This window comes from Chenopodium quinoa, unplaced genomic scaffold (assembly GCF_001683475.1).
Source record: "Chenopodium quinoa cultivar QQ74 unplaced genomic scaffold, ASM168347v1, whole genome shotgun sequence".
Taxonomy (NCBI): domain Eukaryota; kingdom Viridiplantae; phylum Streptophyta; class Magnoliopsida; order Caryophyllales; family Amaranthaceae; genus Chenopodium; species Chenopodium quinoa.
This window is the reverse complement of record NW_018745248.1, coordinates 471,449-494,043: the sequence shown is the minus strand read 5'-3', so window position 1 is coordinate 494,043 and position 22,595 is coordinate 471,449. Positions and strand designations below refer to the sequence as shown.

Below are 22,595 nucleotides of genomic sequence, written 5' to 3'. Positions count from 1 at the left end.
AAGTTAATGAATTGAAAAGGGAAGTTGATGAAATCAGTGGCCAAAGGAGGTGCCTACTTAATGAAGTTGATAATTTGAAGATGAGATGCAAGGCCTTGAACGCTGACAGGAAGAGAATGAACAGGGAGTGCAATGAAGGGAAGGTGTCTTCAATCAGCTGTTTTGGTTGGGTGGGCATGGCCATTTGTATAGGTTTGTCAATGGGTGTAATTTTCCTAATGGCTAGGGGTGTGTAATAGTAAGCTGTATTAAGTAGTTATAATTTCTTGTAATGACTTGAAGTGTTATAAATATGTCTTTTAATCAACCTATTTATGCCTTGTCTAAGTTCCTATTTATGCCTTGTCTTTTAATCAACCTATTTAAACATGTGAAACATTAAAACATGGGAAATATGTGAAACACTAAGATAGTTCAAGTACAGGTTGACAAAAGAACCTTACTTCAACATGTTTCAATGGCAATCAAAGCCATGCAACCATTACAATTCAATATCTAATTGTTCAAATTTGTTAAGGGAAGCCACTAAAAAACTAGCAAGTTACATAACCAGTCATGAGTACATAATAAAAGTTTGAAATTGTTCAACAGACATAATGTTTGATATCCAGCATGAGTACATCACTGAGTAAGGTTGTTGAGGGATTGCAGCCTGGCCCTTGTTACAACACCTGTGGCTGTTGTAGGCTGACTTGAGGAAGACCTTGTCTTTCTTTTTGGTTGGCTTGAGGCAGGCTGACTTGAGGAAGGCTGAGCTGAGGATGGCTGACTAGAGGATGGCTGAGCTGAGGAATGCTTAGCTGAGGAAGACTGTGGCTGTGGGCGCTTGCTGAATGGCAGACAACCTTCTTGCTCTTGAGGAAACTTTTTGTTTCCTATGCTGTTTGGTCCAGCCCCAATTGCACTCTATGACATGCATATAAAAATAAAAAGTCAATGGAAAAGACACATACATATATAAAACAAAGGGGGAGTTGGTGTAATGCTTGTGTTACCTTTTTAGCAGCCCTAATCTCTTTCTTCTTCCTCTCCTCCACCATCCAAGGAGTGTTCAGTGGGGGTCTGCCTGCTGACTTTATCAGCTCTGTAGCTGGTGCAGCAGGTACTTTGCAAGTCTTGGCATAATGCCTATATCCCCCACAGTTGCTGCATTGCTTCTTCCTCTTGGTACTTGCCTGACCACCTGAAGAAGAACATTCTCCTGGCTCAAGCTTCCTTTTTTTGCTCTTTGGTCTCCCAGGTTGCACCTTAACAGAAGGGGGTAGTGGTTCCCTCATTCTGACTCTCTCCCAGTGCTTTGGGCCAGGCATTGGTTGGACAGCTGGTTCATAAGCAGACCTGTATGTGTCCATGGTATAGTATGGGTCAACAACAGCCTCTATGTCACCCCTCATATCCAATATGCAGGCATAAGCATGAACACATGGAATGCCAGTGAGTTCCCAATGGTAACATGTGCAGGTCTCCTTGTCCAAATCAACCAACACCTGGTCATCCTTCAGCTGCACCTCAAATGTATTCCCTCTGGATGGCTGCACCACACAGGACCTAGCCACAAAGTCTATCCTCCCCAGAACATGCCTCACATATGGCACTAAGTTGTGTGTAATTGTTTTTGAATCCTCCCACTTTTCATTATTCCTGTTCATAATATACCTCCTCATCCATTCCATTTGGGTGAGGATAGGTTTATCTCTGGCAGGCCTAATGACTGCATTGAAAGTCTCACACATGTTGTTCAACAACATGTTGGACTTGCAGTTTGGTGTGAATGCATGTCTAGACCAATGGTGGGGAGGAATGTTGATTAAATACTCATATGCCTCTTCATCGAGGAATTTGATAGACTCCATGGCAATTTCATGCTCAAACTGACATATAAAAGCATACCAGAAATCACACCAAGCATATACAAGCTAACCAATATAAAAACACACCAACAGTCATATAAAAGCATAGGCTAGCTTCAACAATCAATAAACTTACAATGGTGGTGGCCCTAGCTGCTCTCCAAAACAGCTCCTTAAAGGTTGATCCAGTGAAGTTGAGCTTGAAGTTAGCCCAAATATGCCTCACACAAAACCTTTGCTCAGCTTTGGGAATAACATCAGCCATTGCTTTAATCAAACCCTACCAAATGCAGACAAAAGTATAATCATTAGTCAATCACATACATACACATGAAAACTTAGAAATTGAACCTAAATAGTTAAGAGGGAAACAGAAGCATTACCTTTTGCCTGTCAGACATGATGGTCAGCCCAGCTCCTTGATCATGTGTGAACATTGACATAAGGGATTCCAAGAACCAACCCCAAGTTTCCTGGTTTTCAATCTCCACTGTGGCCCAAGCTAGAGGAAACAAGTTGTTATTCCCATCCTTAGCAACTGCCACCAGAATTTGCCCAGGAAAGGCACCCTTGAGGTGACAACCATCCAACCCTATTAAAGGCCTACAACCCTTTGCAAATCCATCTCTCAATGGCCTTAAACAGATGAACATCCTCATGAACAATGGTGGCTCTGGCCTGTCAATACCATCAACAACAACATTGCACCCTGAACCAGGGTTGTACTTCATCACAGCTTTCCCATAATCCCACACCCTAGCATACTGCTCCCTAGCTGAACCAAATATCAGTAGTTTTGCCCTACACCTAGCTAGCCATGCCTTATAGTAACTCACATCAACTCCTAAATCATTCAAAATCCTAGCCCTAATCTCCTTAATTCTCCAACCAGGGTTACTCCTAAACTCTTCTAAATACCTCTCTGCTATGTATTCAGCAGTAAGCATCTTGTTCTTCTTTACTCTGAAGCAGGAATGGTCTAAATTCAAGGTTTTGATTTGCCAAGTTTGCTGCTTAACAAGTTTTGATGCAAACACCTTGAACTGACACTTTACCCCCCCCACACATGTACAAGCAGGCATTCTACAAGTGTAGCTATTGAACTCACAGCCACATCTGTATCTACACTGAACTGTAATCCTTTTACTGTCATTATGCAAGTAGTAGAACTCATACCTGTTTTGAATGGCATGAAGTCTTAAGGCCCTCCTCAAGACTGAAGCATTACTGAATTTCTGATTTAACTTCAACTTGATTGGGTTGTCAAAGTCCACATCAGCATTAAACCAAGGAGCATAGTCCTGTTCCTCATCAGATCCACACAAACTCCTTGAATCATCTGAATCAGCATCACTTTCTGGATTCACCTTCGGTTTTCCAACATCCAAATCATTTCTCAACTCTACTCTCTTATCTTTGCCAACCCTGTCATCTACTGCACTCTCCAAACCTTTCCTAAGGCTCTTGTTCACTTTGGCCAAGATCTCCTTTGACCCTTCAATATACCATTCCTCATCCCCTTCATCAAATTCTTCTTCACCAGGTTCCCAATCTTGTCCCTCATCACTCAAATCTGAACTTGAATAACCAGATCCTTCACATCCATCATCCTTTTCTTCATCAAACCTCAACACTTTAGCATTAGCTGAGGCTTTCCTAGGTGGACTCTCCTCCCTTAAACCTAGGGCTCCTCCTAATAGTCGATGTATTTGAACTTTCTACCTTCTTATCCTTTTTTTTTGTCTTTGGAGGATTGGGTTGGGCCTCTTGTATGGGCTGACTAGGAGCTTCTGTTGTTACAAAAACCTCAACATACCCCTCTTCATTTACTGTCTCCAAAAGGCCCTTAACCTCTTCACTGTTAACTAGTTCCCTTTTCCCAGTGTTAAAGGTTTTCCCCTTCTGCCTATACCAACAGCTGTAATGCATAGGCACATCCATATCACCATTAACAAAACCATGAATTGCAGCTGTTCTAATCAAATGCACATCCAACTTAGATACTTGAACCTTCCTCTTCCAGTAACACCAACCACCACACCAACACAGCAGCTGCCTGTTTTTGGTTACTCTTTTAGGGACAAAAGCACCTCCCACTCTAAGGCAGATGTCAACCAAACTATCCTTGTCACCCATTATCTACCCACCAGTGAAAAACATATAAAACATATTAAAAGCCATGTAACTATACATGCACAATACGAATAAACAAATCCATCACAGCCACACAAACAAACACATAAAAAAAATTGAAAATAAACATATACAAGCCAATGTAGGTGCTCAGTAACATAAATTAATCAACAAACCACACTTGCTAGTTTAATTAACAATAAACCACCTTAATTAATCTCTACTTTCAATTACGAAATCCAATTAACCTAAGTCACATAGTCAGTTACAGAAATTGATTTATCAAGGCTTTCCTACTGTGGTCCCAAAATTTACCCTAATTACCCAATTATTGCAAGGTTTACAGCAATGAAGCACCAGTAATTGACGAAATTGCTATCAAAGGAGAGCAATTTTACCTTATTTTCTGTGAATTTCAAGCGGCTTTCGCACTTTTGTAGTTGAAGAAGATGATGAAGAAACCCTCCTGAGCTTATCTTCTCCAACGTTGACACCACCCTACACTCCACTTCTCAGCCAAGATCTCCTTTGGTTCAAAAGCGAAATCAATGAAGGTTCAGAAAGAATTCAATGCAGAAGGTTGGTGCGAATTCAATGAAGAAAGAAGTTTCGTGTTTTGCTGGGTGAAAATTGAAGTTCAAGCCAATTTGTGGGACCCACGTTAAATTTCCGTGACGGAAATCGTTAACTGGTGTTAACTTCCAACTTTTATATTTTTGGGAGGTGTTAAAATAAAAGTTTTTTTTTGGGGGGTGTTAAAAAACATTTTCAGCCTTTTGTAAGGTGTTAAAATCCAAAATATCCTTAAATTAAATAATTGAAATAAAGATTAGGGACAAAACCCTCAGAAATTAAAACCTTTCACGTCTAGGGCGAAGGCAACTTCGAACTTGGCTAGGTGTGTCTAGTGCTAATGTATGAGGAATTGTTTTTGTAAAAGGGTTGGCTTAGAAAAGAGGGAGAGAATCAAGAAATTCTTGATGAGATTTGATGAGAAGAAAGTATTAGAAAGAATAAGAATTGATGATTTGAAAAGGGGGAGATATGACCTCTATTTATGAAGAAAAAAGAGGGTCGAAGATTAAGAAAAGAATCCGAATTCGAATCGAAATAAAACTGGATGGTTATCAGTTTTTACGGATTTTGTTTTTATCATATCTTTTGATCCAAAAGTCCAAATAAGGCATATGATATGTAGTTGGAAAGGTATTGAAATCTACTTTCCAACCCAATTAAAATAAGATTAAAATATTTTGTGGATAAAATTATATGGCCGAAATGTTAGGACGGTGTCAGTTTTGGATAGAGTTTCATATCTCATTCATATCTTTTTCGTTATAACTCGGATTTAATATTGTAATATATCATTAGAAAGATAATTTCAAGATCTATCCAACCAAATAAAATTAGGATAAATATTATGAGGCACAAAAATTAAATCTGATTGTCTTTGAACATCTTTAAATTCGAATAGAATTAGGATTTAAGAAAAAGGAAAGTTTTAAAAAAAGGACAGTTTTTATTTAACACAAATTCTTTAATCTTATCTTTTCAAAAAGGATAATTAAGATCTTTTAGAAACTTGTGGAAGTTTTTAATTAATCCTAATTAGTTTATGAATAGGATTAAACCTTTGGATCCTCCACATGAACATTGGGTCGTAGGTAAAATCCGGTTTGGGCCTAGTTTAGTATTTTGGCCATAATTTCCTCATTATTCATCGGAATTGGGCTTATAATATATCGTTGGAAAGGTCTTTTCAAGCCCTATATAACTATTATTATTGGACCTATATCATGGACCAAATTAAACTGGATTTCATGTTTTTCTTAAATAAGGTAAGAAAAGAAATATTTTCAAAAACAAAAAGAAGAGATATTTTAATAAAAATATCCCCATCACTAGACTTTTCACACTTTCGCTTTGTTCGATAATCAAATGACATAAAAGGTATTCATCACTGGGTTTGGTGTTGGGGAGACACAAATGGGTTTCTACAAAAGCCCCCACTTTGACTGAGTTTGGAGAAACGCAAGTTTTGAAAACAAAAGTCCTAGTATCGATAGGGACGGAGAATGATTCAGAATGTTCTTTGATCCTAAATCAATCTTTTAACGTCGATACCTGCAAACTAGCGTTAGTTAAACGGATAAGAGAATTAAGAAACGAGTATCTTACACCGTTGAGAAAACGTTTCTGAGGGTAACCGACTTATTGTTGTTGCATTGTTGTTGTTGTGATAACCTTCCACAAGCTAGGGAACGTCATCCTGCTGTTTGATTCAATGATCTTCTGCAAGCTAGAGAATACCGCCTGAAGACTGCTACGCCTATAACTGCCTCCAATTTTTGCCGTGAAAGTCTTCGAAAAGACCACTGCTTCTTGATCCTTAATGCTGCTATGCCAATACGTCGACATTTTGCTGCTTGTGAACCAGTATGTCGGTGCTTTTGCTGTGATGACAATCCTCTTTTCTTTGGGAATAGTTTCCAACACAACTCTTGTATGATGTATGACAATCCGATTTAGGGGAAGTTGTCAATGCCACGTAACAGTCCATCCTTGGAAATTTTGCTACGATGAAGCGACAATCCGTATCTCAGAAAATTTGCCAAAATCCAATTTTGGGAAAAGTTGCCAATGCTTCGCAACAATCTATCATAAGAATGTTCCTACAATCGACAATCCACATCTTGGAATATACTCTTGAAAGCAATCCACCTTGGAAATTTGCCAATGCTCTGCGATAATCCTTTTAGGAAAATATTTCCACAATTGACAATCCGCGTCTTAGAACATTTACCAAAAAAGAGTCGATCAACAATCCACTTTGGGAAAAATTTTCACTTACTGAAATGAATGACATTCCACATTGAGGAACCATTGCCGAAATTTATGATGAATAGAGACCTACAACAATCCTTTGGGAAATTTTGCCATAGGGAACTGGGTGTATGACAATCCAATCTCGGAAAACTTGCCAGCGATGACAATCCGAACATGGAAAGACTTGCCAAACAAATAAGGAGCACGACAATCCACGCTTGGAAACTTTGCCAGAGATGACAATCCAATCTTGGGAAAATTGTCGTTGAAGAAGATGCACGACAATCCATATTTGGAAATATTGTCAGTTAGGGATGACAATCCAATTTTTGGAAAAATTGTCGTTTAAGAAGAATGCGTGACAATCCATATTTGGAAATATTGTCGTTTAAGAAGAATACGCGACAATCCATATTTAGAAATATTGTCGTTTAAGAAGAATGCGTGACAATCAAAATTTGGAAATATTGTCGTTTAAGTGCTTGATTTTAAACCGATACCATGGTGTTTGTAATGAGCCAGTGTTTTAGGCGCTTAAGCTAAGTGAGATGATTTTTAGTCAAGTCAATCACTTACTACGATTGTAATCGAACCGACTACTAATCATGTCAATTTGCTTATAAGGGCTAACTGGCGTATCAAGGAACCCAAAATTGTTGTATGAGGTCGAAATAACCGTTCTAAGAGGCTTCGAGCTCTGTCGCTACTGAAATATCTCTGGCGCCAAGAATCGGCTCTGATGCCAGACGTTGGGATCTAGCGACAGGCGCTGAAATCTGTTGCCAGACGCTAGATGTTGTCATCTAGCGTTGGAGTCGGTTCTTCCCTATTCTGCTCTTGCTGCCGCTGGGACGCACCTGTATTTATCTTTGACTATAGGACTTAGCGAATTTCCTTAATTATTTTAGGGTTGACCTAAGGTTTAATGTCGCTTGACTCATTGACTTGACACGACTCAAGGAATAAATTTGACTCGCTGTGATTGACTCGAGGTTAACTCGACTCGAAGTGAAATGACACGTTTGACTCATGACTCGTGTGTGCATTGTATTGTGATCGTGCGACTCGAAAATGCAAAAAAACAAAAACTTTCAGTCATTTTTGTGGAGGGTACCGACTTTGTTATGAAAAACAAAGACGCGAAATAGAAAGAAGCGAAGTTTTTGAAGGTGCATGTTGAATGAGCTTAATCCGTTAACGTTGTTTCTCATTGTACAAGAATTGTAACAGCTTACACTATCCTAGTTGACTCAATAATGAATGTATTTAGGTAACATAGGCGCGAAGGCTAAGTACTTCATACTTTGTGATGCAATGATAATTGATGAGCGATTTTGACATGACAAGGCATGCTTCAGCGTTATGTTAAGATTTCATGACAAAGGGTTCCTAAGGGAAGGTATATTTGGTCATCTATCTGTGCGGTGTGTGAAAGTGATACTTAAAGTTAGGCCGCAAGGGCTAAGTGTGTGGGAAAATATTATTTCAAGAAGAGTCAAATGATGGTGACTTTTTAGGCTAGGTAAGCTAATGATGTAAGGATCAAGTCTAGCTTTAAGTAGATAGGGATGAGCATTGAAGATCCCTTGATATGATCATGGTGTGTGAATATGAATATGAATGCATGTTTATTACGGCCGCACCTCGATGTGAGGTTGCCTACGTATCCGTTAGGAATCAGGCCGAACGTAGCTCTAACCGAACCTCGCAAAAGTGTGTGTATACCTCAAAAAGGTCTTTTGAAGGGTTGTTACGTGGTTAGGCTAATAGTTGTAGAAAAAGGGGATAAAGGATCAAGACCCTTGATAAGCCTCCAAGGTGTGCAACCTTGCTTTTGAATCTTTTTATTTTTATGCTTGAGTTTCTACTCTTTTTTAGCTCTCTTTTCTGTTTTTTTATATTTTTTTTTTTACTTTAGCATTTATTTTATTTTTATAAGTGTGGGCAATCCCGATCATGCGGTCTATCACTCACTTGGCATTCATGTTTTTCAGGCACGGTACCGAGCACTCGATAAGAGACGCAATCTGAGACGTTTTCATATCAAAGATATTTTCATATTAAAGACATTGGAACACTTGCCCTTTTGTACACTTTTATTTATTTTTTCTTATTTTTTGCTATTTTAATCTTTTAAATCACTCAAGCTTTTGTTCTTTGAAAATTTCATAAGTTACACACCATCCCATCCCAATTTTAGGTAGATATGGGTTGAAAAATGAAAGGTCTATCGTTAGACGAGGCTCAAAGTGGTTTATCAAAAAAGGATTATTGTATATTAGAGAGGAGAAAGGCAATATGATGTGGCTATAAGGGTTGCCTCAATTCATTGGTATACCTTGTGCTTAGCTTGACAATGATTTTTTTTTTTTTGTCATGCAATGCAATGGAATGATCATATGCAAAGAAAATAAATGCTCATTTTATTAAAAGGAAAAAGAAAGAATCTACAAAATTAATCTAAGGGAAAAGAAAGGTGTCTATGCTAGACTTATTAGGGAAAGGGTAAATAAAGAATAGAAAAAGAGGCCACGAAATCTTGTCGTTGCAGCTCGCCTCTTGTCTTATGTCGTTTGCTCCGACTCATCCAGTCTTCTCGCTAGCTAGAGGCAATGGGATCTTGTTTGCTTCTATGAGATCTTGAATGAGATTTTGAAACCTGTAGCATTCATTAGTGGTATGACCGTTTCCTCGATGGTACTCGCAATAGGAGTTGGGATTCCATCTCAAAGATCGATTTTCTGGCTTTGGATCCTCAGTAGGGCCAATAGGTTTGATTAATCCTCGATCATAGAGACGATCAAAAACAGCATCATAGGTCATCCCAATGGGTGTGAACTCTCTCCTGGGTTTCTTTTTGTGTCCTTGATTATCCATAGCTAAGACACTGTTATGGTCAAATGTACTAACATTGTTACTATAGTGGGCGTTTTTGGAAAAAGAAGGATTGTCATTCTTCTTTCCTTTCCAGCCACCGTGGTTACTATTGTTAGTAACTTTTTGCTTTGCGAGGTCATCTTCGATTTCAATACCGATATCATAGACGGCCTTGAAAGTATTCAAATTATGTTGATACTTTAAATGCTTCGAATACTTCTCTTTGAGATTCTTGATAAACATCCTCACAGATTCTTTTTCAGTGGGCACCTCAATCATCTTAGCGGAGGTTTCCCTCCAATTATTGAAGAAAGAAGTAAAGCCTTCATTCTCTTTTTGTCTTAGCATCTCGAGTTGTCTATAATCGGTTTCGACTTGAATATTACACTTATATCTATTAATGAAAGCGTTTACAATAGCATCCCAAGTAGAGGTTTTCTCTTTATCAAGAGAAAAGAACCATTGTTGACAAGCAGTTTCAAGTGATAAAGAAAACAAGGAATGAAAGACTTTCTTATCAATCCCCTTAATGTTCATTATAGTTTCAAAAGCTCTTAGATGAAAGTAAGGGTTATCTATTGCCTTGAATTTTGGGATGTCAGTGGTATTGAACTTATGCGGAAGAAGTTCCTTATCCTGCGAGACCCCTTTTGAACTAATGCCCTGAAATTTATAGTCACTAGATAGCTTGCTCAAGCTTTCTTGCATAAGTTTTATTTGTTGTTGCTTCACAGGGTCATCAATTTTGAGGGTTAAAGCCTTCAATACTTCATTCACGGTAATCAATTGATTCCTAAGTTCATTGAATTCTTCTTGAGTTGCCATTATCTTCTTAGCTTTCCTCTTTTGACGGATCGGTTTATCAAAAAGTAAGACTTGAACAAAGGTGTTGTCCTTGATTAATCGCCTTTCTCTCCTTGACCAAGTACTGTGGAAAGGGAAATTAGGGATATTCATTGTTAATTATTTGACTCAACTCTATTCAACATGAAAAATGGAAGAAGGTAGGAAGAATGAAGGTTGTGATGTGAAGAAAGATGATGTAGATGGAGAGATATGAAGAAATTAAGAATAGAATGTACCCCCAACTCAAGTGACTGAAAAAACCGACTCATGCATGAACCTAAGACATGGTCATGGTGACTATACACAAAGTGTGTGCTAAGACTAGTGAGTGTAAGTGACATGTTAAGACTTGTTTCATGACCATGTGGCTAGACTATGTGACTAGACTTGAAAAAAGACTAAGTTAAGACTTCATGTATATGCATTAAACTGGACAGGCTGTGGTATTTTAGTCATAACTTTTGATCTGTGAATCTGATAAAGACAAAACCAACGCCAAATTAAAGATAAACTCGGGGCTACAGATCCATACGTTAGACGACTCGTAGTTCTTCCTAGAACTCCGGATATGACCAAAACAAGTTGGCGCTTATGCAGTATACGGGAATAAAAATCCGGGTTGACTTAAAGGGACTATAAATCGATTTTAGACATATTTATTAGCTCAAATTAATTAATTAATTAATTCATTAAGCAAAGTCCTTTAGTGATTAATTAGTTTTCTAAGAATTTTTTACAAACACAAGTCAAACCAAACGGTTAGTTTAGTCACATAATAAGTATGCACAAGCAAAGAATGCACAAGTAGTCAAGTAGTCACAACATGATGAAATGGGTTTGCAACCTAACCATGGCTCTAGTTCTCTAAAGTTCGGGATATAGGTTAGTCAATAAAGGGTCCATGGTTAATTGTCCGGATGCACCGCGCGTAAGCCTAACCGTGAAGGGTTGGCGTGAGTGGATGGGACACCGCGATTTTAGAAAAAACTCGCTTCCATGGTATGGTGAATTCAACATTCTCAGATGCACCCTTTGTTGCTTAGAGCGTTTAATCAGGTAGATGGAGCATGAATTCCCAGGGGGTTATGTCCATACGTAGAACACATATGGGTTTCAGAAAAGTGAGAAAAATGCAATCAGGAAGTAGGGTCGAGCAAACAGTGCTAAAAACTGGTCAAAATTAGAACGCATATTTCTGGCTTGGTATTGGAAGAACTTGGCGTCAGCAAACAGAGGTCGGCGCCAACAATTTGGCTTTGGCGCCTAACAACAGAAGCTGTTGCCTGGCGCCAGAGTCAAATCAGTAGCGCTAGATTCTGTTTTTTGACGCTAGTTCCTACATGCCTTAGCAGCTTTCTGTGCTCGATATAATTTTCTAGTTTCGCGCATCATTATTTCAATCCTAGTTGTGAAAGATATTCCTTAAATTTCCTACGTGTAAAAATCCTATGTTTTAACCCATTACGGATGGTCTTTGCAATGAGATCTTTTTTATGCATATGACAATAATGTTAATCAAAATAACGCACATGAAATACTTAGAGCTTTTCGAGTCTCAACCACTCATTCTAAATCATTGCCGAAATAAATTTCAGGAATTAAAATAGAAATCCTCCCCGGTGGAGTCGCCAAAAAACTGTAAGGAAAATTTCAAGCACTAACCCTAGCTTGAACCCCACTGTGATCATACACTAAAGTACGGTGGCGTCCAAAAGGAAAGAAGACAGAACAAAAGAGTCGCCAACAAGTTTTAGGAACTTGTAAACCGTTCACGAGGTGAAGGTTACACTCCTTAACGATCCAGGAGATCGTCAACTCCAATAGGTCTGGAACCATGACTGGTAGTTCGGGGATGAAGGTACAAGTCCAACCTAAAAGAGATTGAACCTGCCCTAATAATAGGCCTCTACTTTATTCTGATCGTATTCATGTGCGCTTTCTGACTAACATGCAATCAATAGGTTTAACCCTAAACTTGTTTATCTATGTTGGTTGAATTTAATGCATAAATAAAACTATTATTGGCGATCACTTGAATTATAATAAAATTAACCCTAAACAAGATTATCAATTATCTTATTAAGCGTGATTACAAGTACCAATTCCCTTTAAACATGCGTAAAAGGTGTGATCAAGCAATAACAGTAAAATATCAAGCAACATAATAATTATAATAATAAATAATAATTATATTACTAATAATTATCATAATCATGTTAAAGCATAATAATAGCAAGATCCTAGGCATGATACTAACAAGATTAATAACAAACCCTACCATGTCACTAAACAATAAAAATCAAACATTTAGCGCTAACATGATACTAACATGAATATTAGGAATGAACATAGAAAGCGTCACAGAAATAACAATTGTCATATTTGATATTAGAAATTATAGTTATTACCCTAAACATGATACTAGGAAGATCAAAACACCCTAACATGACACTAGGAATCATAATAACAACCTAGACATGATTTATATATCATAATATCAATAAATCAATTAAAGCACTTACTTGGATGTCTCGTATCTATTTCTAATAACAAAATACATGTGTTGGTAACTTCATGGAAAATAATAATCAAACAATTAAATTAAATAATTGAAAGAGAGATTTGAGACCAAACCCTTAGAAATATCAAACCTTTCACGTCTAGGGAGAATGCAACTTTGAACTATGATTGGTGTGTCTAGTGCTAATGTGTGAGGAATTGTGTTCGTAAAAGGGTTTGTTTAGAAAGAGGGAGAGAATCAAGAAATTCTTGATGTGAATTGTTGAGAGAGAGAATTAGAGAATTGATGATATTTGATGAGAATTTGTGATTGAAAAAGGGGAGATGTGACCTCTATTTATAGAAAAAAAGAGGGTCGAAGAATAAGAAAAAAATCCGAATTCGAATCGAAATAGAACTCGATGGACAACACTTTTTGCGGATTTTGTTTTTATCTTATCTTTTGATCCACAAGTCCAAATAAGGCATATAATATGTCGTTGAAAAGATCATGAAATCTACTTTCCAACCCAATTAGAATCAGATTAAAATATTTTGTAGATAAAAATATATTGCTGAAATAGTAGGATGGGTGTCAGTTTTGGATTGAGTTTCATATCTCATTCATATCTTTTTCGTTGTAGCTCAAAGTTAATATTATATTATATCATTAGAAAGATAATTTTAAGATATATTCAACCATATAAGATTTGGATAAAGATTATGAGGCACAAAAATAAAATCAGACTGTCTTTGAACATCTTTAAATTCGAATAGAATTAGGATTAATAAAAAGGAAAGTTTTTATAAAAGGAAAGTTTTTATTTAACTCAAATTCTTTAATCTTATCTTTTTAAAAAGGATAATTAAAATATTTTAGAAACTTATTAAAGCTTATAATTAATCCTAATTATTTTAGGAATAGAATTAGACCTTTGGACCCTCCACATGATCATTGTGCCGTAGGTAAGATCCGGTTCGAGCACAGTTTAGTATTTTGGCCATAACTTCCTCATTAATCATCGGAATTGGGCTTATAATATATCATTGGAAAGGTCTTTTCAAACCCCATCCAAATAAACCATTATTGGACCCATATTATGGACCAAACTTAACTGGAATGCACGTTTTTTAAAACCAGGGTAAGAAATGAAATATTTTCAAAAACAAAAGTAGGAGACTTGGTGTTAAAAGCATTAAGGAAAAATGTTTTGGATCCAAGAGGCAAATTTAGGCCTAATTGGTCCGGACCCTATATTGTCAAAACAACCCTATCAGGAGGTGCGGCAAAGTTCTCGAACATGATAGATCTTGACCAAATTAAAAAGTACTACTCATAATTACTTGAGTAGGGTACTCAAGAGAGCTACGTTTGGCCTGATTCCTTAAGAAAGGATACGTAGGCAACCCTTTACGGGTGCGGCCACTTTAATTTTTGCAAACCTCGCATCCCAAATATAAAGAGAAATTCGACGGAACATCGGTGTTAGAGAAAAAAGCTTGTCGCTGTCCGATGTGCTGCAGCGCCTGTTGCCAAACGCCAGACGCCAACAGCCGGAGCCAGCTATAAAGTAGCGGCGCTGCTCTTCTGGGAGTACCTGGGCAAATTTCGGTGTTTTTCGGAAAAAATTTTACTTTCGTACTCGGAAAAATTTCTGGAAAATAAAATTTTCTATTTTCATTGCTTTAATAAATTAAATTTAAAGAAGATGATTTAATTAAAAAGCTGAAATTTCATTAATAAAATAAACTAAAAATTACATTATTGATGGAATTTAAATAAAGCTTAATAAAAGAAATAAACTTTAAATTTAAAATTAAGTCTAATAAATTGAAAATTTAAGCAATGCTTCAATCTTTCTTCTCTTTCTTTGCTCTCTTCCAATTTTTATCTACATCCTCTTCATCGTCCATGCCTTTAGCTAGTAGGCATCCTTTAGAGGACCTACATTCAATTTTGGAGTAAATTGTTTCTCCCTTAACTAGGGCTCCATGTCTCTTCTCTACCCAAACCTTCTTCTCTGAAGTGTCAGCTTTTCTTTTCCCTTTATCCTTTGAAGAATTCCTCTTCTTAGGCATCATAGGTGTTTTGAAATAAATCTTTTCACCCAAGCGTTCCTTAACGGGAATCACCTTGTAACCTAGACGATTCTTCACATTGGTTTTACTCTGATCTTTCTTTATATCCTTTGAAGGTTTCTTGAGAAGCCACCTCTTTACATCATTGGGCAACAAAGGAGTAATTTTTTGGGTAATCACTTCCCATAAAGGTCTAGAGCTCCAATATGCATCAAATTTTTCTACTTCTTGTGAAATATGGAATTCATAGGGACGACGAAGATCCCAAGAAGGAATTGTTTGAAGTAGGTCGTACTGTCTTTTTACCTTGCAGGGATAGTAAAAAGTCACCTTGTTTATGCTTGGAAGACGACAGAAATGTTGCTTGTTGACACCAACCATCGTCTCTATTTTCCACCAAGGGATGACCTACTTGATAGCAAAGTTGCAAGAGGCAAAGACTTTTGTCTATTCATGGCGCCCCATCTTAAAGAAGAGTTTCTTTCTCCTCACAAAGCAATTTGGAGTATATTTTTCAACATTGTCGGGAGGACTAATTAATTCTAGTCTCTCCAATAGCCATATCTGCAAAAATTCAATGCAAATAAATTAATATTACTATACAAAAATATGTTTTTGATTTCTATAAATAAAAATATTATTTTTCTACCTGTAATAAAATTGGAGATCCCCAAAAAGGTGCTTTTGGATCTCTCTTCAATTCATCAAGACTAAGCATAGTCTCTCCAACAATTAATGGTATTGGATTTCTCCCAGATTCGATTTGCTCCAAAATAGTTAATATAATTGCTTGGCCCTCATTAGTTCTACCACTAGTGAGAATATATTGGTTAAGCATACAAAAGAGAAAAGCCCTTCTTCTATAAACATGAAAAGATTCAGAATAAGGTCTATCAAAGTAATGGCATGCAAATTTTTTCAAATTAACTATGCTACCATCTACAATATTTGTTAGATCTTTGTCTCTTAAATTAAAGAAGCGCTCAAAATTTTTATAATAATATTCATTTATTCTAGGGATTACCGCAAGATCTAATGAAGGGAAGCCTAAGATAGCATCAAATTCTTCCGGTAAAGGGCTAATTTCTTCACACCCTAGTCTAAAACAATGAGTATCTGCGTCCCAATATTCTAAGGCGGTATGAATGAATTCTATATCAAGATCTACCCCCTTAACACCATAGATACCTCCCATATGGAAAAAGTCTAGTTCTTTTATTTCTTTAGCAGTTAAAGACCGAAACCATTCACGTGTGAAGTTGGTAAAACTCTTAGTAACTAAAGACATAATTATTTTTTCAAAAAGCTAAGACTATGACTAATCTGCTTAAGTTATTAAGAAATTCGACGGATTAGGGGGCTATTTATACATAACATCGATACAGTTTCAATCCGGAAAGGATTCAGAGTAAGCGCTTTTCAGCGCAAAACGACGACTCTATCGTCTGGCGCCAGAGTCTGGTGCCCAACGCCAGCAGCAACGCCTGACACCAATGCAAAACGTGTGGCGCCACGTGGCGCTGATGTGTCTTATTAGTGAGCTATTCAAAACCACGTTTTTCTGGCTATGATTCGAACTCGTACAATGGCTTTACGATTTCATCCCTTTATCTACAAATACCCTTACAAATTAATTTCATATATTAATTCCCATTTTTCTTTTTTGGATTTTATTCAGACTTAATTTATTTTTAAGATTGTTGCAAGTCCAATTTATTTATCATTTTTTCTTTTTTGGGGGAGAAAGTCGGATACCCTCCATCAATAATAAAAAGGATGGAAATTTTTGCACAAAATTATTTTTATCACAATTTTTGCACACACAAATATGCACATAAAAATGAAAAAATAAATCCAACATAAATAAAGTCATAATAAATAGGTGATAATATGTATATACAAATATGTCTAATAAATGAGTCAATTAGGCAAAGTTTTATACAGTAAAAAAAAACACAGGTACAAACTACGGCGCTGGAGGAGGCAGATGATGAGGGACGCCCATCATATCAAAGAACTGCGCAGAACGAGAAGTATGCTCTCCACCAGCTCCAGCTCCAATTTCTTCAGGAGGAGGAAAACTCAGCTCAGGACCCGTCCACCCAAGGTCGCCCTGATGAACCGATAGAGGCTGAGGCTGCTACGATAACGAGCCGACCTCGTACATCCCACCACCTCTAGGAGCCAAGGTAGCTTCTCCCTGGCCTACCAGCTCAGCACGTGCACTCTCAGATGAAGAGCCCGAACCGTCTAACGCCTCGGTCTGGGCAGCCTCAGATCGACAACCCCGACCGCCAGAACCAGTACGGTGACGCCTTAAGCTAGACCTCGCCGGCTCTCTCCGGACCTCAGGTCTCGTCCGGGTACGAGAAGGGATGGGCTGACCCTGCAAAAGAAATCAAGTAAAAAACAATCAAAATAGAAGCATAACAATACAAAAATAGGGAGAAAAACTACCTCCTGAACAGCGTCGTCACGACGACACGTAGCTACGTTCCTCATCCCAACGAGCTGGCTCCGGAAATCGTCTATACACCTCGCCATCGCCGTGACCACCTCGCGCGAGAACTGTTAAAGAAAGAAAGTCAGTAACAATGCATGAAAGATATGAACAAATTGCAAGTAAACAAACTCACCCGAGTGTGGTGGTGAGGAATTGATCGCTCCACACAGCGCTGATCCTCAGAAGCCGGAGGAATCATCTCCTCAATAGGGTCGTATGTCTCCTGGAAATGGATGGACATACGAGGGGGTACGAACTCATTAGGCCCAGCCTGACAAAAAGCAAACCAAAGTCAGTAAAATATCACTTGGAGGCTACTTAGCAAAAGGTAAAAGATGAAAATCATACCGCCGCCTCCTTAGACAGAACAAGGGCCGGAGCTAACAACGGCAGCAGCTCCTCCTCATAGCACTGCCCTGGGATCACATGAGATCGCCAAGGGGTACCAGCCCTCTCCGACATGCTGAGCAGCCTTGCGTCATTGAACGTATGACGCGGCAGAGAAACAGGGACGACGATAACATTCGAGGAGTGCTAAATAGCAACCCTCTCTCCTAGGTATGCCACCATCCCACACGTCCCTAAGAAGTAGTGACGCTCAGCAGTGTACTGCACGGCTAACCCAGGGACAACCAAATCGTCCCATGGCCGGTACTACACATCAGGCTCCTGCGAAGAATGCCTATGAGATAAGAATCTACCAAAAGCAATACAAAGGTGTTCAACTATGCAAAATATCATACCGAGAGGATCTGCTCTTGAACATGGGCGGTAGACGCCCAAACGTGGTGGCCTCCCCAGCAGGAGCTCACGGGAAACCCCCGTGGCGACGGTCTTGCCGGCGTGAGAGAAGGAAAGTATTCGTAGAACTAGATCTATAAAAGACAAAAAATATCAGCAAGTGCTAACAAATTCTTATATCTAACTTTATAGGTGATAAAGTATACCTCTACGACTCTACAGAAGCTGGACAGAGCGACGTTCCCCGTGTAGGACAGATGTCGACAAGAGTCTCGCAACGCTCGAACAAAATCAGCATAGGCCAAGATGGCCCAGTCGTAAGTCCCGATCATGTGAAGATCACGGACTTCAGGAACGTATTAAAGCAGCACTCTACTACCCTTGTCAGGGGAAAACGTCCCTGAAAGCAAGATAAGCGCAAAACTGCGCACCCGCTGCTCTCGAGTGGTCGCATCATCCTCGAAAGCTGCCACCAGAGTCGGCCGTCTAATATCGTTGGCGATGAACCGTGATGTCTCTACCTCAGCACGGGCCCAAACGGTGATCGGACACATCAACTCATCAACCTCAAGAGAGTAGACGCTAATGTTGCTGTTGAACGGCAGCGTAGTGGAACTGAACTCTAGTCCCGTGATGAGACTGAAGTCGGTTGGGGTGACCATCATCTCACCCCAACGAAAGTGAAAAGTCTTGGTGGTGTCCCAGAAAAACTCCACCAAAGCGCGAGCCACGCGGTGACCCCCGTCAAAAGAAATCATGGCCTCCGCGACCTTGAACAGGGCAGCCAGCCCACAAGACTCCGAGAGAAGTCTCAACTCTACGTCGACGCTGATGAACATCCTATACCGGTTGCCTAGAGTATCGTTGCCCGAGCCATGGCAACGTGTCCTACCAGCGGTAATCCCACGACGCACCCTCTCAGAAATGTAGTGGTCGGGGGAGAAGTACAAAGTCCGCTCATCCCACTCAGGGAAGGGACCAAGAGAAGTGGACGGGTCGGCGTCCTCCTCTACGGGCTCATGCTCCCGTCGTGTGTCTCAGGACCGTGAACCCGAACCTCATTGTCTAGCCATACTACATTGTGCAAAATCAACATAAATTAAGGTTCTATAGTATCTAAGGTTCGCATAGCCGCATGATACTATGTTCGCAAAAACAGAGTACGTAGTACTAAAACAGAGCACAATTTCAATTCAGGCATATACGACATTTTTCGAGCATCCAAACAATTTCTTGCAATACTATGATAATTATTGTGACAAATTGGACAAGAATTGCTAGCAAAAAACATCAAGAACAAGCCACATTGTCTTCCCGACCTTAAGAGGTCCAATAATGGTGATTTGTTCGTTTCTTCACCAAATTGAGTCAAACAAGTCTCAAAACACTCCCAAGGCAATATAAAAACATAATCAAGCAATTTTTTGGCATAAAATTTGACAAACAAAACAAATTAAGCAATTTAACGTTTGAATTTTTCAAAAATTCATGAACAAGAATGTCAAATTCATCAAAAACTGGGGTGAGTTTGAAGAAAACTTACATATATCAAGAAAGTATATGAATAAAGCTTCGATTTGCAACAAATTTGAGCAAATTTGGTTGAGAAATGAGCAAGAGCGAGTGAAACGAAGTTCGGCGGCGAATTTTTGAAACAAAGAAGCAGCAACGGCGAAATGAGGAAGAAAAGGGAATATATACGAAATTCCCGACTCTGGTGCAAAAAGACAGCTTTAGCATCTAACGCTAGAGTTCAGTGCCTGGCGTTAGAATCTAGAGTTTGGCGACAAAGATAAATCGTGGCGCCAGCAACGTTTCAGCGCCGACAGAACTCTAAGTCACTTAGAACAGTTATTTCGACCTCTTATAGAAATTTTAGTTCCTTGGTATGCCAGTTAGCCCCTATAAGAAATTTGACATGATTTAGTAATTGTCTTGGTTACAAGCGCATTAAGTGATCGACCTGATGCAGATCGTCTCACTTAGCTTAAAGCGCCTAAACATTTGCTCACTGTAAAGACACCGACATAATGGTTATAAGCAGCAAAGGCATCGACATAATGTGTTGGACTTAATGATTTTGATGATGACACAACCTCACTTACTTACAAACTAATAAGTGCTTGATTGTTTAAGTTGTACTCAATTACAAAGACTAGGAGAACGAAGTGTCTTGTAAAAATACCATGAGGAACAAGAAGGCCAGAAGCAGAGCTAGCCATATAGAAGAGTTCTCTCACAGCAACTGGCGCTTCTGAAATGAAGACTGGAGAAGAGAAGGTTCCCTCAGGGAACAGAAGCTTCAGAGATGAAGCCTCATTAGAGAAGAGAAGTTCCTCCCAAGGAACAGAAGCCTCGGAGTAGAAGCTTCATCAGAGAACATGAAGACTAAATATATTTTTATATTTTAGGATTTATGTAAGTATAAGATATTAATTTGCACTCGAAAAATCTGTGTGGAATTGGTCTACAAAGATAAAATTGTGCATGCTAGTTTTTAGGAAAGTGGTTAAGTTTGTAACTATTATCTTTTTCTTAACCAAAAAGATTTTATTTCTAATTTTCTAAAAATATCTTCTGCAAATAAAATCTCCCACGTTTTCTAAAAACTTGCGGCCTACTCCTCCATGATTTTCTTCAAGTCATGGTCTTGCACATTGAGGAGTTCATGTTTCCTTAATTTTAGGAACATGATCTTCTTAGGGGGTTGGAGTAGTGGCGTAATGGATTTGCTGCACAAAGAAGTTTTTCCTAAACGAATTTTGGTCTATAAATAGTTGTTGATTTCAAATGGAAAAACTCACCCTTTCTCACATAAGTTTTCAAGCTTTAAATCGAGTTAAGAGTCAAATTCCACACAAGTTCATTAGAGTGTTCTTAATGTTCTTATACTAGAGTTTGTTTACTTTTCGAGTTGTAATTTGGGGAATGGGGAAGTTCGAGTGAACGTTTGTATTTGAGAAAGAGAAGTGAGAAAGAGAAGAGAAAGAGAAGAGAAAGAGAAGAGAGAATAGAGAAGTGAGAAGAGAGAAAGAGAAGAGAAGAGTAACAAGTTGAGTGACTTGTTCCTCAGGGTCTTAAGTTTGTAGAGGAACTTGAGTTTGAGTCGTTAGCTTGTAATAGGATCATTTGTCCTATTATAGTGAAGATTCTTTTCCAAAAATCCCAAGTGGTCGTGGTTTTTCTCCTTGTTAGGGCCAAGGAGTTTTCCACGTAAAATCTCTCTTGCATTCTTTAGTTCCTTTAGTTAATCTTTTAGTTCCTTTAGCTAACTTAATTTTAATTCAGCAAAATGTTTGGCTAATCTCTCATACTACAATTCAACCCCCCCTTCTTGTAGTATTCTATAAAACAACATAATGGTTCATAAATGCAAAGGTACTGACATACTGGTTCACAATTCAGAAGCACCAACATACTGGTTGAAAAGCAGCAAAGCGCCGACGCACTGGCATAGAAAAAGCAAAGAGTCGACAGGCGTTGGTCTTTGGTGATACTCTTCAGGGTATTGTCGCAACAAATGAGGATAGTTTCAAGCGAAGCAATCTTCGATCGTGTTCCCTGGCTTGCGGAAGATGGTCACAAAGCGCTAGAAGGTCATTTCAGGCGAAGCAATCTTCTATGGGGTTCTCTAGCTTGTAAAAGTCTATCATGGAAAAATTGGAGGCAGTTACAGGCGTAGCAGTCTTTAGGCGATATTCTCTAGATTGCAGAAGATCGTCAAAATGAGCAGCAGGATGGCATTCCCTAGCTTGCGGAAGGTTGTCATAACGGGAAATGCAACACAACATTCCAGTTACTCCTTCAAAGACGTGTGCTCGACGGTGCAAGATTAGCGTTTCTAAACTCTCTTATCTGTTTTAACCAACACTAGTTTTGCAGGTATCGATGTTACAAGAATGATTTAGGATTGCAGAACGTTCTGAGTCATTCTCCATCCCTATCGATACTTTGACTTTTGTTTTCGAAACTTGCATTTCTTCTAACTCAGTCAAAGTGGGGCTTCTGTAGACACCCATTTGTGTCTCCCCAAAACCAAACCAAGTGATGAGTACCTTTTACGTCGAATCATAATCGAATGAAGTGAAAGTGTGGAAAGTCTAGTGTTGCGATTAGTTTTTATTACTTTTCTTTCTCTCTATTTTTGAAAACCTATTTTAAGAAAAAAACTAATCTAGTTTGTTTTGGTCCATGGCAAGGGTCCAATAATGGTGTAGTTGGGTTAGCTTCGAAAAGAGCTT

At 38.6% G+C, this 22,595-nt stretch overlaps 1 protein-coding gene across 1 annotated transcript in view; it reads right to left on the bottom strand.

Moving 5' to 3' along the window:
- Positions 1-780: 780 nt before the first annotated feature.
- The window catches only part of LOC110711268, a 48,896-nt gene continuing 27,081 nt past the window's right edge, over positions 781-22,595 (bottom strand). Inside the window, exons 7-12 of the mRNA XM_021889648.1 lie at positions 17,747-17,884; positions 17,568-17,678; positions 3,657-3,989; positions 2,234-3,568; positions 1,987-2,130; positions 781-1,871 (exon numbers count right to left, since the gene is read on the bottom strand). Of these exons, the coding sequence (XP_021745340.1) occupies positions 876-1,871; positions 1,987-2,130; positions 2,234-3,568; positions 3,657-3,989; positions 17,568-17,678; positions 17,747-17,884 (3,057 nt within the window). The 3' untranslated portion in view covers positions 781-875. The remainder of the gene's footprint in view (positions 1,872-1,986; positions 2,131-2,233; positions 3,569-3,656; positions 3,990-17,567; positions 17,679-17,746; positions 17,885-22,595) is intronic.